This window comes from Natrix helvetica (genome assembly GCF_964273705.1).
Source record: "Natrix helvetica genome assembly, chromosome: 1".
NCBI lineage: Eukaryota > Metazoa > Chordata > Lepidosauria > Squamata > Natricidae > Natrix > Natrix helvetica.
This window is the reverse complement of record NC_138548.1, coordinates 256442757-256463456: the sequence shown is the minus strand read 5'-3', so window position 1 is coordinate 256463456 and position 20700 is coordinate 256442757. Positions and strand designations below refer to the sequence as shown.

The window sequence follows — 20700 nt, the reverse complement described above, 5'->3', positions numbered from 1 at the left end:
TCTTAGCCAAGCCAGGTCCCAGCTTGGCAGCTGCCAGCCACCATCAGTTCATGCCGCGATGCTCTTGTACATCTGTCGGGGGGGGGGGGGGGGGGGACAAGGCAGAATCTGAGTCTGCAGGAGATTAGATGAAGGTCTATTATGATACTGAGAGGTGCCCTCTGGTGGTTAAAAAAATGTTTTATTTTTATCATTTGAAAGACTTCCAGAAAATCAAAACACCCCTACTTATTTATTCCACTGATTTTGTCCCATCTTTGCCTGCAACTACTCCTTACTCAACCACTCAATTTAACTCCATGCAAAACAGTGTAGAACCACTTGCATAAATATCTATTTGTTTCTAAATAAATGCAGTTAATAGCCATATAGCAAGCTAGGTAAGGTAAAGGTTCCCCTTGCACATATGTGCTAGTCATTCCCGACTCTAGGGGGCATGCTCATCTCTGTTTCAAAGCCGAAGTCTGAAGATGTCTCCATGGTCATGTGGCCAGCATGACTAAATGCCAAAGGCACATGGAAAGCTGTTAACTTTCCACCAAAGTTGGCTCCTATTTTTCGATTTGCATTTTTACATGTTTTCGAACTGCTAGGTTGTCAAAAGCTGGGACAAGTAACGGGAGCTCACACCATTATGTGGTGCTCGGGATTCAAACCACCAAACTGCCCACGTTTCTGACTGACAAGCTCAGCGTCTTAGCCACCATGACCCTTTATAACAAGCTAAGCCTACCCTAAGTTGCAGATTGCTGCAAGAGTTTCCTCAATATTATGACATACCCAGAGGTGGTATTCAACAGGTTTTGACCAGTTCTGGAGAACTGGTAGCAGAAATTTTGAGTAGTTTGGAGAACTAGTAAATACCACCTCTGACTGGCCCTGCCCCCATTTATTTTCTGCCTGCCTCCCAAGTCCCACCTGATCAAGGGGAAATGGGGATTTTGCAGTAACCTTCCCCTGGAGTGGGGAGGGAATGGAGATTTTACAGTATCCTTTCCCTGCCATGCCCACCAAGCCACACCCATCAAGACATGCCACACCCACTAAGACATACCCACAGAACCAGTAGCAAAAAATTTTCAATCCCACTACTGGACATACCTAAGTCCATTTCTTCCTCGACCTTTTTAGAAAGAGCAAAGAAGAAGAATAATCAGTTTGTCTGACACAAAATGTAAATGTATCTGCAGTTTGGAAGACAGAAGCTTTGTTCCTCTTTCCTTTACTTCTACTAAGTCTTGAGCTTTATGGCATTTTCACATCAATTTTCAGCAAGTTTTCATTGTGCTCAGCCTCTGGTGGATCCCTTCATTTATTGTTGACATTCCACACTAAGCCTTTTAGCTACAAAGGATATGAACTAAAGTCCCACAAGAACAGAGAATTTCCACCTCTTTATTCTTAACATAATCTTGGTGGAAAATGAACAAAACTCCCAGATGTCCACTATCTTTACTTTCTGGTGAGTAGAAAAATTAAAATCTATGTATGCTGGGACTTGCAATGACCCAGTGCAATAAAAAAAAGTTGGTAAGGATTTCTATTTTTCACCAAAGTCTGCAAGTTCCATCATTTAATATTCATCTGTTGTTGTTGTTGTTGTTGTTGTTGTTATTAAATAATAATAATAATAATAATAATAATAATAATAATAATAATAATAATAATAATAATAATAATAATAATAATGGATGTGGCAATGCCTGGAGACAGCATAATAGAAGAAAAAGAACTGGAGAAGATAACAAAATACAAAGACCTACAATTAGAAATAGAACAACTGTGGCAAAGGCAAGCAAGGGTAGTACCAATAGTAATAGGCATCTTGGGTGCAGTCCCAAAACAACTGGAGCACCACTTGAACACCATAGGCATTGACAAATTTGTCATCAGTCAATTGCAGAATACAGCTTTACTTGGAACAGCTTCCATCCTGCAACGATATCTGTAACAGCCAGATTTGCCCATCCCAGGTCCTTGGTAAGGACTCGATAGGTAGACAAAAATGCCAAACCCAGCCTGAACATCTGGCTGACTGCAATGATCAATCAATCATCATCATCTAACCTCCCCCCCAAAGTCTCTGTAAGTTGGATCATATAAAAAGAAATAAAAATAAAATATATGGCTTGTGTTTCCTTATAGTAGCATAAGTCAACCCCGGGTCAAGAAGAGAGTCCAATAGTCTCTTGTCACAGCAGGCCCATGGCTGGAAGGGGAACTCCTTCACATTTCTTCTCCACAATAAAGTTTTCTGGCTAAATGGAATAGTTGAAGCTGCCTCAAATAAAGACATGTTCTTTGGCAGCTGCTAGGTAAACTCCAAATCCACACTTTGCTCGTTTGCAAAATGTGCATATTAGTCATCTTTATGGTGGCTAAACACACACCAAGAAAAGAACAGTCTTCGTTTTGAGATTTTATTCGTTTTGCCATGACCAGGAGTTTAGTTCCTGGAGTAGAGACTTTAAATAGTTACAGCCTTGAATTGTTGACTCTATAGGGACAGGGAGGGAGGAGCGGGGAAGAACTAGGGAAAGTACTAGAAATGTTTTAATTTAAATACACTAATTGTATGTTTGGGAAACAAGGAGATGGATGGAATTTTAATTTAATTTTGGCTTGGGCTTTTTTTGGGTAGGGAAAAGTAAACAAGCAGGGAGAATAATACACTTTCAATGTTGTTTAGAAGTGTATCACACTGTTGTTGTTTGTTTACTGTATGAGTCACTGAATCTACTCTACAATTTTCATACACGCTCTTGAGCAATGTAAAAAAAAAAGAAGAGAAAAAAGTACAGACTTCAGTTGGGTCACTTCCTTATTCAAGACCATTGGTGGTGTAAACTGTCATGAAGTTTGGATCTGTATTTCCTCATTAGTCTTCTAGTTAAAGCAGCATTAACAATTCCTAGCAATGCTTCAATAATTGAATGCCATTTTCTCTTTTAACATCAGTTTATTATTAGTAGAGATTGTCATTGAACCAAAAAGTAAACCTGCACTGGATCTTCTAAATGATACTAAAGGTTTTACTATGGCATTGAATTTGAAAGAACATCTTCAGAATTTTACAGCACTAAAGTTCAGAAGTCATTCTGTTATCACCATGCAATAGTGTATATTAAAGGCACAGTTATTCAAGCTGCCAAATTTAACCAGAAAACCACATATTGTGACTTGCACCACTGCTTCCCTAAAAGCATAGCAAGTCTCAGTTGATCCATGAGTAAACCTTTAAAAACTTTTTTTATTTCTAATATGTAGTTATTTCATTGGAAAAATTGATAATTATAAGATTATAGTATGGTTTATTAGTTTTTCCGAGGACATTATTTAGTTAATTAGGGAACAATCCTATCGTGATACATACTAGATAACAGGGATGTTAACTAAAGTATATCGATTTGTTTTGGGGATATGTTTTACCTTTTCTGCTAGTTAGCACAAAATGATTAAATATAGTGTAAGTATGATGTAGGAGATGACCAGGCTAAGCCTGAGGGAGGGGTCAAACACATCATAAGACACAAGTCCCTACATGCCCTCAAAAGAGCTAAATTCAGCCCACTTTGAATATCTTTCTTTTCTCCCGCTCATTTCCCTTGACCGCTAGTTGGTCAAATTCTTGCAATAAATATATTCATTTGGACTGCCTGAATCTCCAGTTTTCCCTGATGCTTAACATATGATTATCAATAAATATAAATTGCAGGTCAGCTGCAAAAAACATAGGTTTAATTAAAGTTTACAGTGGTGAGTGAAAAACATGTTTTTGAGTGAATAATATGCCTCGACAGTCTCCCACCACCACCACCAATCCTTCGGCTGTTGTTCCCCAAAATTTTTGAACTCAATCCTAGTTTGTGTTATATAAAACCATTAAACACATGGTTTAGATTTCTCAGAAGTCATGTCTGAATTTCTAAGGCTATTGTGCAAAATGAAATGAATTTCTGTTGTCTTGAATGTTGTCTTTTTTTAGTGGTAGAACATGTTGTCTAAATAGCTCATCTATCCTTTTGTATTTATGAAGAAGTAGACAACATAATACTTTTGTGAAAGTTCCAAATTCTAAATGTGCCATTAGTCCAAAGTTGTTTGAGCACCAGCTGAGTCCCTTGCAGAAAATAGAAGGAAAGATGCATTGTAGCCCAGAAACACTTGACATATCTAGGTTTCTGACAACCAATTGTCCATCCAATTCAAGAATGTCTTAAATTCAGCTTGGGACATTTAAGAGCATTTCTATATATGTTGCTTTCTCAATCTGAGAATTTGAAGCTGAATTGCCTCTGCAAGCAACACATCCTTTGACTTTCTTGCTTATTTGTTCAGAACTAACTCCTACTGTTTCTTCAGGCAGAGAAAGAATGTTAAAATAGTGAATGGTGGAAGATTCATAACAGTCAAAAGTATTTTTCTTCACACAACACAGTTAAACCATGGAATCAAGAAGTTGTAATGGTTAAAGGCACTTCTTATAATAATTGTGATAGTTATGAAATATTGCTTAGCATCAATTGTAAAGTAGTATAATTGGGAAAGATTGATGCCTGTGGTCTTTCTCTAGGACAAGAATGGATAATCCAGAATCCTCTGCTTCTCCAAAGGGCTTTCTTTCACAACTCCTTGCCCCCTGCCCCCAACCCCCCGGCCGGCTGTCTATCTCTTCTTACCTTAGTGGTTAAAAACTGGAAGCATGATTTTGTACTATTTGAAACCTCAAAAAATGTCAGTGTAAGTCCCTGGATACACTTAACATAATTTCCAAAACAATTAAAAAAAAACCCAGAAAGTACCCGCAAAAAAGAGGGATGTGGTGGCTGAGTGGCTAAGACGCTGAGCTTGTTGATCAGAAAGGTCGGCAGTTCGGCAATTCGAACCACTAGCACCGCATAACGGAGTGAGCTCCCATTACTTGTCCCAGTTTCTGCCAACCTAGCAGTTTGAAAACATGTAAAAATGGAAGTAGAAAAATAGGAACCACCTTTGGTGGGAAGGTAACAGCATTCTGTGCGCCTTCAACATTTAGTCATGCTGGCCACATGACCAGAGATGTCTTCAGACAGTGCTGGCAGTTTGGCTTTGAAACAGGGATGAGCACACACATCCCCTAGAGTCGGTGACATATGACTAGCACCTATGTGCAAGGGAAACCTTTACCTTACCCACAAAAATAAACATATAAATAAAAATCCACGAATGTCCTAGAAATGATGTCCCCATTCACTTTGTGTCATATCCAATATGCTGAATTCACATCAAAAATGCTAGTGTGGACTAGAGAGCATTTAGTCAGATCCAGAAATGCTCAGCCTGAGTATCAAGATAATCCAGTTTCAATGGCCATGATTAAACTGAGGAATAAATTACCTAATTGTCTAGCAGTGGCTATCTGATTAGAAGACTTTAAAAAGAAATATGAACAAATATTAAGATTATTCCTATCTATTATCCTGGTATCCAAGGAAACATGCCTCCAAACATCAGTTGCTAAGATACCCGATTGAGAAGGAAGCAGGAGAAGCTCATGTTCTCCTTATGGGTTTTCCAGTAGGGAATTCCACTAGACAGCATTGGGATTGAATGATAGAACAGATGATGGCACAATCTGATCTACCCTGGATATTTATGTTTTTGAGAGTACTTTAGTTCAATGTTCAAGCCTATCATTTCTGGTCATTTGAGAATTGGGATTTGTTCTCTAAGATAGTCATAGTCACATCCTGGTGCCACCTTCTTAACATTTCCTTAATTGACATTTCCTGAGCCCAGATGCTTACTTAACTACCCTGTGAGCAAAAGTGCAGTATAATGTTGCACTGAGTAGAGTGTGTGTAGAACAGAGTTTTGATTTTCAGCATGCAATGGAGAATGTATGAGAAAATATGTTGTACATGTGTTGATTTAGATAAAGTGTGTGGTAAAATAAGAATTATTTTAGATGAACAAGAAATTCAAAGTTGACTGCTGAATGTGATAATAGTGGTTTCATAGTTTTTATCCATTTGGGTGAAAAACAATGCAAAACCCCTCTTGAGAGTATGATCCATTTTATTAAAACAAATACTTTCAATTTTCTTCAGCAAAATTGTTTACTGGGTCAGCCAGCCCTGGACACTCCCGTATTTTGATCTGGAATGAAGTCATGGCTTTAGATTAAAAATGTACTGTACAATATTATTATTCCTCTATTAGAAATTGTGTAGCTTAAAGGTTTTCTAATGTAGTCACCTATGGGTGGGCTGCTGCCGGTGATACTACCGGTTTGCAATCTGTGTGCAACTCGCATGTGTGCACTGTTCAATGTAAATTGTTCTTCGCGCATGCACAGAACAATTTACAGTGAACTGTGCATGGCCCAACGGCTCGGGCGCATGGAAGGCCTGGGTCGCTGCCGGTTCTGCGACCCAGACCTGAATTCCACTACTGGCTTAGCCAAACCGGGCCGAACTGGGAGCAACCCACCTCTGTAGTCACCTGAACACATACATTTCTATTTCTAAAGTATTCCTGCATGAATAACTTACTGGGTGCCTTTTCCCCTCTGTGAGTCTGTCGTAGCCTAACAGAGGGAAACAGAACTTGATCGCTCCTCTTCTGGTCTTCTAGCTTCCCCGAACCCTCTGTCCTGGACAGAATCTGTCCCATGTTAGACCCCTATCTTCAGTATTCTTCTCTGGTTTGTTTCATGCTTCACTTCTGAGAATGTTGCTTAATCCAGCCTCTCCTCAAACCTGCACCTTTTCAGCAGTATATCCCTTCTTTGTACATCTCAGATTACCAGCCAATACTGTTGTTAATTAAAACCAGTAACATCTCTTCAGCTACCAATACTAACTAGATTCACCTTAGCTTGCCAGCCATTGCACTTTCCCTATCGACATTTTCCTTCTTCTCCCCAAAGTTCCCTCCTGGTTTTTAAGACTGTATGTTTCTTAACTTCTATTTATCAACTACTAGAGCAAAATGTATGTTTGGCCCAAAGGTGCTTTTTTCAGGAGGACTTTCTGTTTTTTTCTTTGCAGACGTTTCACTTCTCATCCAAGAAGCTTCTTCAGTTCTTGAAAAAGCATCTCTGGGACAACCATGACCTGGGTGACTGAGAATCTCATTGTCATAGACAATGTATGTGTGGGTCTTTTGCAGATTCACAAAGAGGCATGGCTTTCTATAGCCTATCATGTGGTATATAATGTGAGTGAAGAAAACTTGAGAATAGTTCTCATCTGGTGCCCTTTCTATGATGCCCCAAGATGTCCTGTGATTGCTCCAATCATCCCCAAATATGGGAGCCATGCAGATAAAGTTTATGTTTATTAGTTTAAAAGGGACACTAACCCTACACTCATATATCAGGTGGCCAAACATTTTCACCAAGTTACACAACTGTGCAAAAATTTTAATTACACTGTTTTATTGCCCTATCATTATTTTAATAACTAGCTGCTATATTAAGCTATTACTCTTTTTTACTGTATTCTTTTATTGTCAAGACTGGTCAAAGACCTCAATAAGGCTTTTTGAATTGAACAAACCAACAAACAAATAAACCTACCTCCAAAACGAAAGATTATACCAAAGATGTTTCTCTAAACAACAACAACTAGCTATCAAAACTGGGAGTTGGTACTATTGACAGACTAAGGGACTTGAAATTTGATCTGTCCAAAATTAGAATAATTATCCAAAAACTGAATATGTTTGCTTTGGAGGGAGAAGCCAGCAAAATAAAAATTACATCCAACTGGGAACTATGGAGAAGAACATCCCAGCTTAATTTTTCCCAATACTTCCCTATAGGAGTGGCAGTAAAGCTAAAGCTCAGAATACCATTACCATATTACCACTCCTCCAGTTATAAAGACTTCTCCCTTGATACCTCTTAATCACAAAGGGTTGGAAAGAAATCTGGAAATCATGGTCTGCAGTAGTTTCCTAATTAAGGGATTGTTGCAATTATGTGAATTATGTAATTAAGATGGCATTGCATCTGTACTATATATGTAAAATGAAGAAATGTTCCAAGCTATGAAAATGACTCATTTCATTACCTAGAATTTTCAACATTGTGTCATCTTATATTTATAATCCCATTGTGAATAGGAAAGACAATAGTGAGCATTTAAATTTAAATAAAATAGGCAAAGGATAAAAGTATGAATCACTTTTTCAGAAAGAGAAGCCCCTGTGAACAGAAAGGATGTTTTTCTCATGAAATTTTAGATTTTTAGCCACTCTCTTACCATCAGTTAAGAAGTAATAAGTAGAACTAGAAACCAAGATAAACAGCTGAAAAGGATATTGTGAAGAGTTGGAGCTGCCATTTCATAGTTGTATCCTGATTATAGCTTTGATCAACAAAGTCATTCATTGAAAAATCCCATTTTGATATTTTAAAATTCAATATAATTATGGACGATATTGGAGGAGGAGGTAGAGAAGAAGAACAAATAATATCGTTGCTGTCACCTGCTCCATAGAAAAAGAGAATCTGACCTATTTGTTAAAAGCAGAATTGGGAAAAATATGCAGTTCAAAATATGTCAGGCCTTTGGCTTATACCAATGATGGCTAACCTTTTTGCCATTGCGTGCCAAAAGTGGGGGAAGCATAGGGGGGGTCATGCGTGCATGTGCCCACACCCATAAGTCTATGCACCCTTCCCCAGGCATGCACACGACTCCCCCTTGCATGCATGTGCAAATTCCCCCCATGCGCATGCAACCCCCTCGCCCTCCCCCCGCTTTTGGAGCGTGATGGCACAGTGGACCAGAGGCTTTGTAGGACCCTGGGGGGGGGGCAAAAACGGCCTCCCCCTCCCCTCCGGAGGCCCTTCAGAGACCAGAAATGGCTCGTTTTCCAACTTCCGGTTTGCTTGTTGGGCTGTTTTTCTCCCTCCGGAGGGTGAAAAAAGGCCCAACACGCAAACCAGAAATTTGGAAATGGATTTCTGGTTTGCGTGTTGGGCCGTTTTTCTCACTCCTGAAGCATCCGGAGGCTGAAAAACGGCCAAAAAAAACAAGGCCAAAATCAGCTGGCCAGCATGCGTGTGCCGTGCCATCAGAAATGGCTCTGTGTGCCACCCGTGGCCCGCGTCCCATAGGCTCACCAATCCGGGCCTATACTGTACTTCATCACAAATTCACTGCTGAGTTTCTTTTCAGCAAATAGCATAGCAAATAGTCTGGAAAAAGTCACGTTGATTCATGTATTTTCAGAACAAATTATGAGGAATATCTCTCCTAATTTGTTGTTGCTGTTGTTGTTAATATATTTCTCTTGAGACACCTGGTACCTGGCAAACTGAAATCTTAAACAAATCATAGATATCTGTTTCCTTTTAGACACTCTACCCAATGAATGTATGTGAAAGACTTGCTCATATTTAGTTCATCAATAATGATGAAACAAGTCAAGGCTCAAAGATTTCAGGAAGCATCTTTAGGGTTATAGAGGGCATATCAGAAGGAGAAGATATGAGTTTATTACATTAATTATGGCTAGTTTAACAATCTAAGTTTCTCTGCCATTCAAAATTAATATCTGCATTATATTCAGATAATAGGCAGGTGTGATTTTGTATATGTGTGTGCCTTTGGTTCAAAATTGGCTCCTAGTGATTGTCTCAAGAAGTATCTTTTCTTGGCAAGATTTTGGAAGTACTTTACTATTGTTTTCTTCCTGAGGTTGAGAGAGAGGAGATAAAGACTGGCCCCAGATTACATACAGTAGCTGACTTTGCCTAAGATAAAACCAATTTCTAGCATACTTCCTGTCATTGACATACAAAACAGAATGCATTTACAAGGTTGGGATCAGTGTAAAATAACTCTCTCCTTTCAAGCAGAAAAATGGATTTATTTTATTATTTATAAATAAATTGATTTATTTATACACATGGAATGATGGCTTATTGTACAAAAAAATCTTTAGGTTGCTGGATCTTGTGAGATTTGTCCGCAAATTGCATAAAAATGGTTGCAAATAATGTTTGTCAGTCAAGCAGTTTATGCTTTATTATCAGTTCTTGGCAAGCAATGCTGAATATTCTGTTATTGGCATGACTAGCAAACTTATGGCACATGATGAGATTGCTTTATTTTACACAAAAATTGATGCAATTATGCAGAATCAGGTTGGAATGTCAAGATTTTCCTGCAAAGTACTCTCTCAGATCAGTACTTTGCCTAAATAAGATGCTTCACACTATGGAGGTGATAGAGTTTGTTGAGGGGGTGGTGCAATGCTGCATGAAAAGGTGCTTTGTGTTACCTCAAGACTTCGTACAGCAGTTCTATAGCCAGGAGAGACCTATGTGCATGCATACAAGTGTCTAATCTGGAATGGAAATAGGCACAGATATTTTACCTCTAGAAATATTAGAGACCCTAAAGCAGGGGTGTCCAAACTTGGGAACTTTAAGACTTGTGGACTTCAACTCCCAGAATTCCGGGAGTTGAAGTCCACAAGTCTTAAAAGTTCCCAAGTTTGGACACCCTTGCCCTAAAGCAACACAAAAGAAATACAAAACAGTGGAGCGTTGTTTGACAAGCATATTCGAAGGGTTGCTTCAAATGAAACATCATCAAGTGAAAGATGCCTTCAAAATTTGCATTGTGAATACTTTGCCTGTGAAGGGTATGTAAGGTTCAAAAATATGGTGTCAAGTTATAATAAGGATCAGTTGGGGAAGCCAAATTCACTTAACTACTGTGTTACTAACTTAACAACTGCAGTGATTAATTTAACAGCTATGGCAAGAAAGGTTGTAAAATGGGGCAAAGCTTACTTAGCATCTGTTTTGTTTAGCAGCATAAATGTTGGGCTCAATTATGGTCATAAGTAGAGGATTACCTGCATCTCTTTCCCCAGCATCAGCATTTAGACCTCCAGTGATGACAGTCTTTAGAAATATTGTAGCATAATTTCATTCACAAGGATATATGGCATAGTAATACATATAAATTCATTTCTATGATAATTATGCAACAATTGGGAATCCAAATATATAACTTTTGATTTTTAGGAAAGGCAATATTAAAATAATAATTGACTAAATAACAGTTCAAAAAAATCTGTCAATAGAATAAATCCATTGTACAAGTTTACTATTTACAAAGTCCGTACATTACAAAGTAAACCTGCCCCAGAGATAACCCTTAACAGGCAATCTGGAATGTGATCTATTTCTTACTGATAAATATAAATTATGTCTTTTCCCACTACCCAATTATTATATTGTCTTCGGCCAAACTGAAAACATAATACTGTATGGCAAATCAATATTTTTTCCTCATTTTTATACCAATAATCAGTTTTTATAATAAATGGAAAGAAGGTGCATTCCTTGTGTTTACCAGAAATGGGAAACTATTATTTTATAAGTATAGAATGCACTAATATGATTTCTTAGCTAAGTATAAGTATGCAATATTTATGTGTACCATGCACACAAACATTTATTTAAAATTGCTTGATAATGCATACATATGGAATTGGGTGAATTTTCAAATTTGAAATCATGATAAGCACCTTATTAAAAAAATAGCTGAGAATGGCAAAAGGAGGTAGACCTATGTCTGTAGCTTGGTCAGTTTAAATTCTGTAAGTTACGATGTTGCAGATTCTAAAAATGGAACTCCTATATTTATTTCTAATCTCCCAATTTACATTCCTTTGCTAAATATGTAAGATTTTAAATAAAACAATAAAAAATATTTGTAAAATCACCCAAGCAATTTCCATTCCCAAGATCTACGGATGGATTTTAATTTTGTTGTTGTAATGAGAAGCCAAACTTCTTCCAATGAAAAGGCAACTTGTTAGCAGCAACAGTTTTTATTGGAAAAAATATAGTGAGCTGATGCTTAATATTAACTGCAAAATGGGAGCAAAACTTGTGAATCTTGCATGTAAATTTATTTCTACTGAATGTGAAATTGGAAATATTATTTTTTTCCATGATTCTTACAACATTCTTCTGAAACTTTAGTCCATTCTTCAGTAATTGTACATATAAAGGAAATTATTATTGCATTTTCTAAATAAACAGCTTGTTGGGAATCAGGTGCTTTACTGTGAGATTGTAGCCGTCAAAGCAGTTTATTATTATTGCCTTTTTGTTCTGAATAAAGAAATCTCTTAAACCAGATTGTATTATAGCTGTGTATTTAGACAAACTCTCTGATAATTACAAAATGTCCTATTTTATACTGGAAGAATATAACATACAGGAAAAAAACCCAAAATAATCTTTTCATGTATCCTGAAGATGTATAGGAACATGAGAATTTTCTAAATATTATTAATGCAAGATAGAATGATAAAGCCATGTATAAACTGCTTATGTGTCCACATTTTATAGAGAATAATCTTCTGTTTGAAGGTCAAATCTGGTTTAAAAGACAACAAAAAGGGAAAGTAGCAGCTAAAATCATCGGCACTAAGTACCAGGCTCCTTCATTATGGTGAGATATATTATATTTCTATATGTCTCTAGATTTACAATATATAAATATAAATTTGCATGTGCAAATGCTATGCATGTTTGTCTTCCATTTAAACAGGAAATAAGTGACCATTCTAATTTATAACCCCTAATGTACAGTTTGTGAGGGTTTTATGGTCATATTTCATGTATTGGGGAAAATATTTTAATATAGGAACATTTTAAACATTACATCAAATGCATCTTGTAGATTTAAGAAAAATACCATTCTAAAGAATTAGATGTTGTCCAAGAATTTTAGCTCAGTTTTCAAAATATTGAAATATCTATAATGACCTTTAATTTTAAAAAGAAAAGCAAGCAGAACATTTTTAAAGTAACTAATTGTGATTAAAAGAAGGGAAGCATTTTATGCAAGAATTCTTTGTTTTAAAAAATGATCAGTCTCCATAAAGCCAATTCTCATAAAGAGAAAAAAAAACCTTCACAGTGTTTCTGTTGAAAGCCCTCTTTCCCTAGTTTGAAAATAAACATTTTAGAAAAGCAGCCTTGCTATAATATGTACAATAAATTAATCTTAAGAAAATAAAATCTTTATAAAATCTTTATAATAATTTCCTGAGCAAATATGTACATCGTAAAATTGACTTCCAATAGAATAAATTCTTACAGATCCGGTATGGATTATTTCTAAAAACTTCACCCTAATTTTCCGTAGTTTATTTTCTGATGAAGTGACCGTTGAAATCCAGTATTAGTTACCAATGCTTAGCAAAGTTGTCATCTTTCATAGCTTTTACAAGCCAGTCCCTTTCTTTTTCTTCATCATAATCAGAATCACTCATATCACTAGAATCTGCAGCTAAGAGACGGGAATAATTAATCCTTTTCTGTCGTGGTAATTTAGATTGAACAACCAAGAACAAAACTAGCCATAATATTAAGGTAATGGAACATGCTCTGTAGAGCATTGCTAAACCAAAGCTGTTCACAACAAACCCTCCTGCAAAGCTGCCTAAACTGGCTCCACATCCATGAGAGAGCCCTTGAAGGACCAAGTGCAGAGACCTTTCTGTACCAGGAGTGGCAACGTCATCTGTCAGCAAATTCACTGCCCACCATAACGCACCATTGCTGAAGGCGCAGAAGACCTGGATTGGTAGCACAGCCCAGGAATTCCAGAGGAAAGAATAGTAGAGCAGTTGTACTGCCAGGCAACTTAATCCCAAGGCAAGTGTGCCACCACCGGAGAGAGCCTTTAGCAGTTTACTTTTGTAGATATAGAGCAGGATTTCAGCAATCAGTCCAATAGTCACCGAGAGACCCATGAATAACTCATGACTGCCTTGATCTTGCATTTGCCAGAAAAGAAAGTTCTGCACAGTTGACCCAATAGCTCCTGTGAGGAAGATGGTGACAGCACACAGGATGGTTCGACCATCATTTCCAATGAGGTTCAAAGCTTTGACTGTTTTATTGACATGTTCATTTTTTTCTGACATGTAAATGGGAAAGAAGGTACTGACCAGTAATGTCAGTGTCATGAACAAGGCATAGCCATAAAAATGCACTGCAAAACGTGGAATATTAGTGGTCAAAAAGCAATTCAGTTGATCCACAAATATTGCGGTGCTGCAGACACCCAGAGATGCTCCTAGGTAGCTCCAGATCCAAAGGTTCTCATATTTGTCAGCAGCATCCACAAAGTCAAGATATTCATAGAGACTGTCATCCACCATCCACTCAAGTGGTCCAGCCAGCAGCTCCCAAAGGACAACAGTACCTAACACCATAAGGAAGACCTGGTGCTCACTGTCCAGAAACTCAGTACCCTGAAGTAACTGAGAGCTTGTATCTTGTGCTCTTTCCCTGCGCCCTGATAGATTTTTCAGTACATAAGGTACCTCTGTAACGGGTAATGGGATTGTGTAAAATTTGAAGTTACTATTTCTTCTTGAGTCATTTTTGTGAGCATTTTCTTTGATAGTCACGATGCCAGCAGTTTCTTTCAAAGGCACATTTACAGTAGTTGTTTCCAAATTTTGCTCTGCTGGAACAATAGCTTCCCCAGAAATACCAGATGTCACACCAGAAGAAGCATCTATGAATTGTTGTGGCTTTATATCAACATCATTGCCACCTTGGTTTATTATAGGAGTTTTTAGACTTTTCATTTTGAATGAAGGATACATTACTGTTGGTTTTCTCGTAGACTCTTGGTCCTTTGAGATCATTCCAAGTGATTCTGTAGACCATACTTTGTTATCGGCAAAAGAGTTTCCATTCATTGAACTCGGATGGTTCATATTTATATCAGGCACTTGCGTTGTAATCAGTTGTTTAGTGGGATGCTGGCTCATGTTGCAATATTTATAGATAACATCTTTGTTCACTGGTGGAATGAGTGTAAGTAGCAAACCTGTTCCAACTGAGCAAAATAATGATCCACTAATAAATACTTTCCTTTTATTGTGGGTTTTTGATAGATAGGAACATAATGGGGCCCAAAGAGAAGTGATTAAATGTTTGAGTCCTATTATAATCCCTACTAGAGGTGCAGTCAGCCCAAGCTGCCGAAAGTAGAGAGTTAAAAATGGGATTGCACAAGCATTTCCTGCACCATAAAGAAAATGGAAAAGACTAGCAAGTGTAAGTGCTTTGTTTACATCCCATTGGTTATTTGTACTCATGGCTTCAGAAGCAGTCTGTGTTCCCACTTTTGCCCTGCAAATTAATAAAGCAAAGTCAGATTTATCAGTACTCCATAAAAAAATAGCACAAATACGTTGAAGTTTCTTAATTTGATATGATTGCACATCACTATTCGAACCTTTAGTGCAACTATAAATACAATAGCAATAACATCATAACTGCTTTGTCACAGAAAAACATTGTCCATAAGATACATTTTTAGGAAGTCATGAAAATAAAACCTAAGTTCTGGATCAAGAAAATATCTTTTTTAATGTGTTGATTACCTTAAACTATAATCCTCTATACCAGTGATGGCGAACCTATGGCACATGTGCCACAGGTGGCACGCGGAGCCATTTGTCAGGGCACGCGAGGCCCTGCCCTGTCAGCTGGCCAGCGCGCAGGAAGTCGGAGGGTCATTTTGAGCACTCCAAAGGCATCAGGGAAGCCTCTGGATGGTCCCTGAAGCCTTCGGAGCGCTTAAAATGACCCTCCAAGCATTCCAGTTTGCTCGGAGGGTCGTTTTGAGCACTCCGAAGGCGTCAGGGACCATCCAGAGGCTTCCCTGATGCCTTTGGAGCGCTCAAAATGACCCTCCGACTTCCTGCGCACTGGCCAGCTGACAGGGCAGCGCCTCGCGTGCCCTGACAAATGGCTCCGGATGGTCCCTGAAGCCTTCGGAGCGCTCAAAATGACTCTCTGAGCAAACCGGAAGTCACTCCGGAGGGCGTCCAGGGGGGCGAGGGAGGCTGTTTTCACCCTCCCCAGGCTTCTATAAAGCCTCTGGAGCCTGAGGAGGGCGAAAAAAGCATGTAAAAATGGGGGGGGGGTCGCGCCTATAGTGCGGCACACCCACACACGCCCCCCCTGCGTTCTCCCCACTTGATGCTTATTTCAGAGTACTGTAGATAAACAGAATTACACTGAAATATGCTTCTGTTTGATTAGGATCACATTTATTCTAAACTTTTTTCAAAGTAAAATAAATGACATTTCTTATATAAAAAGAAGAGAAAATTGTTAACTTTTAAAATTCAAAGGGACGCTTACATACAGGATTGTAACAAAATCCTTTAAAAAAAATAACAAAAAAGCTAAAAATCCAAAACAGTGTGTGTATGTGTGTATATGTATGTGTGTATAAATTTAAAATATAATTATGAAGTATGAAAGAGAGGCATCAGTCACCAATAATATTGTTTAAAAATGATTCAGAATGTGAAAACTAAATAACATTTCAAAATTTATAATATATGTGCCATAAAGTAAAAAATATTTTTAGATGAAAAATGTTACCATTTATGCTGGAAAGTGTTGTATTGGGATCCAGTGCAATTAATGAGAAACATTGCATTTGCCATATATAGTATATAAATTCATATCACAGGGTACTGAACATATACAATAGCACTTTTTTGATAGACACATTTTAAATAATTTTAAGAGTCAAGTTACTGAATTTATCTATTTCATTAAATAAGATATATTTTAGAAGCTAGGCCTGGAGAAAGAGACAAAAATAAAACACTTCGGACTAATTTGTATTATCATGGAAACAAAAAATGAAGATAAAAGAAATAATGAGAGATAACATTATAAACAGATATTTCAAATTTTTGATTATCATTAGCTTTGGCATTAACACAGAATTAGGATGCTAGAATCAAATCAAATATAAATAACACCAAGCTCCCATATCAGTCAATATTAGGAAATTGAATAAGAGCCAAACATATTAAAATTACAGTTTTACAAAATGTTTTGAAAGTGAATTTGTAATGCACAAAACAGTTGATTTGAGTGTGAAACAGCTATTTTCTTTCCAAATTGACTGTATCCATCAATTTGGAAAATTTTAGTACAAAACAAAATGTTTTAAGCTCAAGAGTATTTTTGCCAGCTCAAAACATTACCATGATCCTGTTGTTGCTTTTCAAATTCGAAGGTCCAAATCTGAAAATTTTTACACTACCATTAAAAAATAGTTTCCTTGGTGGGTACAGCTGGGCCTGATGATAACCTTAAGAATGAAGCATTTTATAATGTCTAGTGGGATAGAAAGAGAAGATGCCAGTTGAGACCTTATACTATAAGTCCATGATAAAAAGTGTAAGATGTCTGTCAATCCTATGAGTGGAAATAAATTCAGAGTTAAATTTAAGAATAATCTATTCTTAAAATACACTATTTACAGCATTATTCTGCATCTGCTACAATACTACTTTAATGCCATGCCTTAGAAAATGGTATAATAAAAATGCAAGAAGTCCTTCTTAAAAGACTCCTTCAAACAACAAACATAAAGATGTAATTCCTATTTCAAAACTAAATGGAGGTGGGTGGGTCAGAGTCAATTGTGTTTTAGTGTGCTGGAAATCTTATATAATTTTACCCTAACTAGAGAACAGGTAATATCAGAAGCTTCTATTCACATAGGATCACATGAATCAGAACAGAAGAATGACATTATTTCCTTTGTAGAGGAAAACAATAGAAGCCTTTGTCTAGTAACAAATATTGAACTGTATTGGTAACTGTGAAGAAAACATAGTGAGAGCTGTAAGGTATAACAAAACCACTCTTCAAGTAGGAAAGAGCAGACAATATGAACAACTTTGTTTTCAGAAACTACTGGTATATTTATTCCACAGGAGGACTGTGGAACACTTAAGTGTTCATAGGCACAACCTCTCTTTGTGGTTTCATGTGACTTATTAGAAATTGTTTATATTTTGTGAGTGTCTCATCAAAAGCTTTTGAATAAGCATAGCAATAATCATGGGATGAAAGAAACTGCCTGATTATAAACTAGTTATAAACAGAAAGTAAAAATAGAACTACAGTACATGGATAAGGAAGTAAACTGAAGTGCAACTGAAATTAGTGTTTTACAAATACTGATAATTTGGAGGAAACAGTAAGCTGGCCATATTTGCAGAGCCAATTTGCAGAGCCAACCACAATTGTGAAGACTTCCAGAAGACTTTCTTCAAATTGCTTAAATGACCAATCAAATAACAAACATCATTCAATGTAACTATGTAGAAAATAATGATCTGAAAGTTGAACAAGGATATGATTTTATCTCCTCCTCTAAGAACACCAGGACTACGGTCATCCAATAAACCTGATTAGAAGGAGATTTAAAACAAGCAGAAGAAAGCATTTCTGCTATGCATCATAAGGTCTGTAATTCATTACTGCAAGATATGACAATAGCCACTAATTTGGATTGATTTAAAGGAAGATTGAAAAAAAATCAGAGAACTGGTCTTACGTACAAGTCTTGAAGGTAAAACGTTGCATATAGATTCAATATAGTAAGCCTCCAAATATCAGTTATGGCATAACAATTGGGATATCTTTTCTTTATGGGCTGCCAGATGGCTATTGCTTTAAGAAAATGTTGGATTAAGTTGGGATCTATGATCTTATAAATATAAGATCTAAAAGTAGCATAGCTGGGCTGCAAAGGTCCAGAAGACCAGAGCTAATGTTTTCTGTAGCCACCCTCCAGCATCCTCTGGATTTTTGCAGTGCAGATAGTAGATGGATGGATTTATTTTTCAATGTTTATGTCTGCCCACTTGCCAGGGGACTTTGAGCAACTAACAAAGGTTAAAAACATAAAAGAAAAAGATAACATAATAAAGATAATAAAACATGATTATGAGTGCCAGATAGATAACAACTCATAATAGCTGCCACACATTCATATACCATCTTCGATCAGCCTATTGAGCAGCAAGTAGATCTTGTTAAAGGTGGCCATGTTGTGGCCAACCAAATTTGGGGGCTGGATGCTCCATAAGGCAGATGCTGTGGCAGAGAAGACAGGCCTCTTGAGTCACATCAGGTGACATCATCTAATTGATAGGATCTGGAGGATGTCAACCCTGCTGGAATTTACAGAATGAGATGGATAATCCTGCAAATAATCAGATTCCAATTGTAACTCCAGTGGGGCCATTATGCATAAAAACCATAGCCTCCACATTTTACGAAGGCAGCATTAGCACTTACATAAAATTTAACCTTGTGCACTTTCGGTACAAATACACACATACATATATAGATACACACAAAAAGGATATTTGAGAGAACGATAGGTTTTAAAAAAGAGGGGGCATTTTGCTAGAAAGCCTTGTCTATCCAACCATTTAAAATAGTCCTTGCTGTATATTAACAACCATCAATTCTAATGGCAATAATATCGCTTTTCATCTTTCTAGGAAAAAAACCTAAATGGCTTTGAGAATCACTGCGATAGGACGGTTGCAATCTAGATAACAGTCCGCCCATTTTCTCCTTGTTTTTGCCAATCGAGGCCGTGGAATACTGATTGTTGATGCCAGTTCTGGTCATTCATAGCCCATGAGACCCTTTATTCTGCCCGTGAGTGAAGGAGCCCCCTTGGAAACCTGGCCCTTCAGCACCAGCCGCACCCTCAGTCCCGCCCCACGCGGGAGGCGGCCCCTTCCCCCACCCCCACGCGCCTCATCTCGGTGCTCGCGGGGAGCTCCCCTCCTCGGCCCCGCACCTTGGAGACGTTGCCATGACAACTTCTGCAGTCGCCCGCCTCTCCGGCGCTGATCTCCAGCAGCCGATACGGGGCCTCCCCTACCTGAAAGCAACGGGCAATCGGCTTCTTCCGCTACTCTAGGCGGCCTGCGGTCCCGAGCGCGCCGACTGCGCATGCGCCGGTGTACCTGTCAGAGCGGTGTACACCTGCTGCCTCTGCCCAGCTGCTGGAAAGCTCCCTCATCCTCAGTCGCAGGGGGAGGGACAAACCGTTGCTAGGATACGAGGAATCATTCTGGGAAGTAGGAAAAGGCGACCGGCCACGTTACCCGCCTTCCTTGGCCGCTCAGGCGCCGGAGACCAGCTTTGCCTTCCTTCTGCCTGTCGCTTCTTCTTCCCCTTTGCAAAGTCCTCCCTCCGATGGTCGCAGAGTTGCTCTCGGGATTTGAAATATAGTATACTTTACGGGGCTCACTCTAAAAGTAAGCGCCCCTTGTTCTTAAATAACTTCAAATTCTTGCTCGTTGGGAATACAAATAGGGACGCGTTGGAAAGAAAAAGACTTGAAATGGGCAGAGAAGCGATATTTTTTTCACTAAACATGTATCTTACAATTCGCATATCATATCCTGCAACCATGAACATTTTTTTCTCAGAGCAGTTAAGTTACATGTAACGGTCATTCAAATCAGTAAAAATGTAAATGAAGGATGGATAACAAGCAACGAAGTAGGACAAAGGTTTTACTGTGAAACGTAAAGTTTCAAAATCTCAGAACAGTAACAAAACATGGCACCATAACGACGAGCCCTTGCCAAATTCCCCAAGGATATCACATCCCAGCTCAAATGGAGACGATCAAGTACAGCTCATTATACTGTCACAACCACCGAGCTGTGAATATATAAGTTGAAATTAAACATAATTGATGGGGATTGTTACCATTTAAAAACTGGTATTTAAAAGCTTATCTTCCAAAATCACAGTTCCTATTCTAGAATGAAAATGTCTTGCTATCCTGTCAACATTCC

The 20700-nt window shown here is 38.0% G+C and overlaps 1 protein-coding gene across 2 annotated transcripts; it reads right to left on the bottom strand.

Annotated features, from left to right (window-relative positions):
• Positions 1 to 11825: 11825 nt before the first annotated feature.
• Positions 11826 to 19860, bottom strand: MFSD6L (major facilitator superfamily domain containing 6 like). 2 transcript variants are annotated; one of them, XM_081937372.1, is made up of 2 exons: positions 19773 to 19860; positions 11826 to 15178 (listed from the first exon to the last, which is right to left on the bottom strand). In XM_081937372.1, exon 2 carries the CDS (start codon positions 15142 to 15144, stop codon positions 13213 to 13215), a length of 1932 nt encoding a protein of 643 aa, XP_081793498.1. In that variant the 5' UTR covers positions 15145 to 15178; positions 19773 to 19860; the 3' UTR covers positions 11826 to 13212. The 2 variants fall into 2 exon arrangements, with proteins under 2 accessions (XP_081793498.1, XP_081793497.1); XM_081937371.1 differs by having other exon boundaries at positions 19689 to 19825.
• Positions 19861 to 20700: the final 840 nt, after the last annotated feature.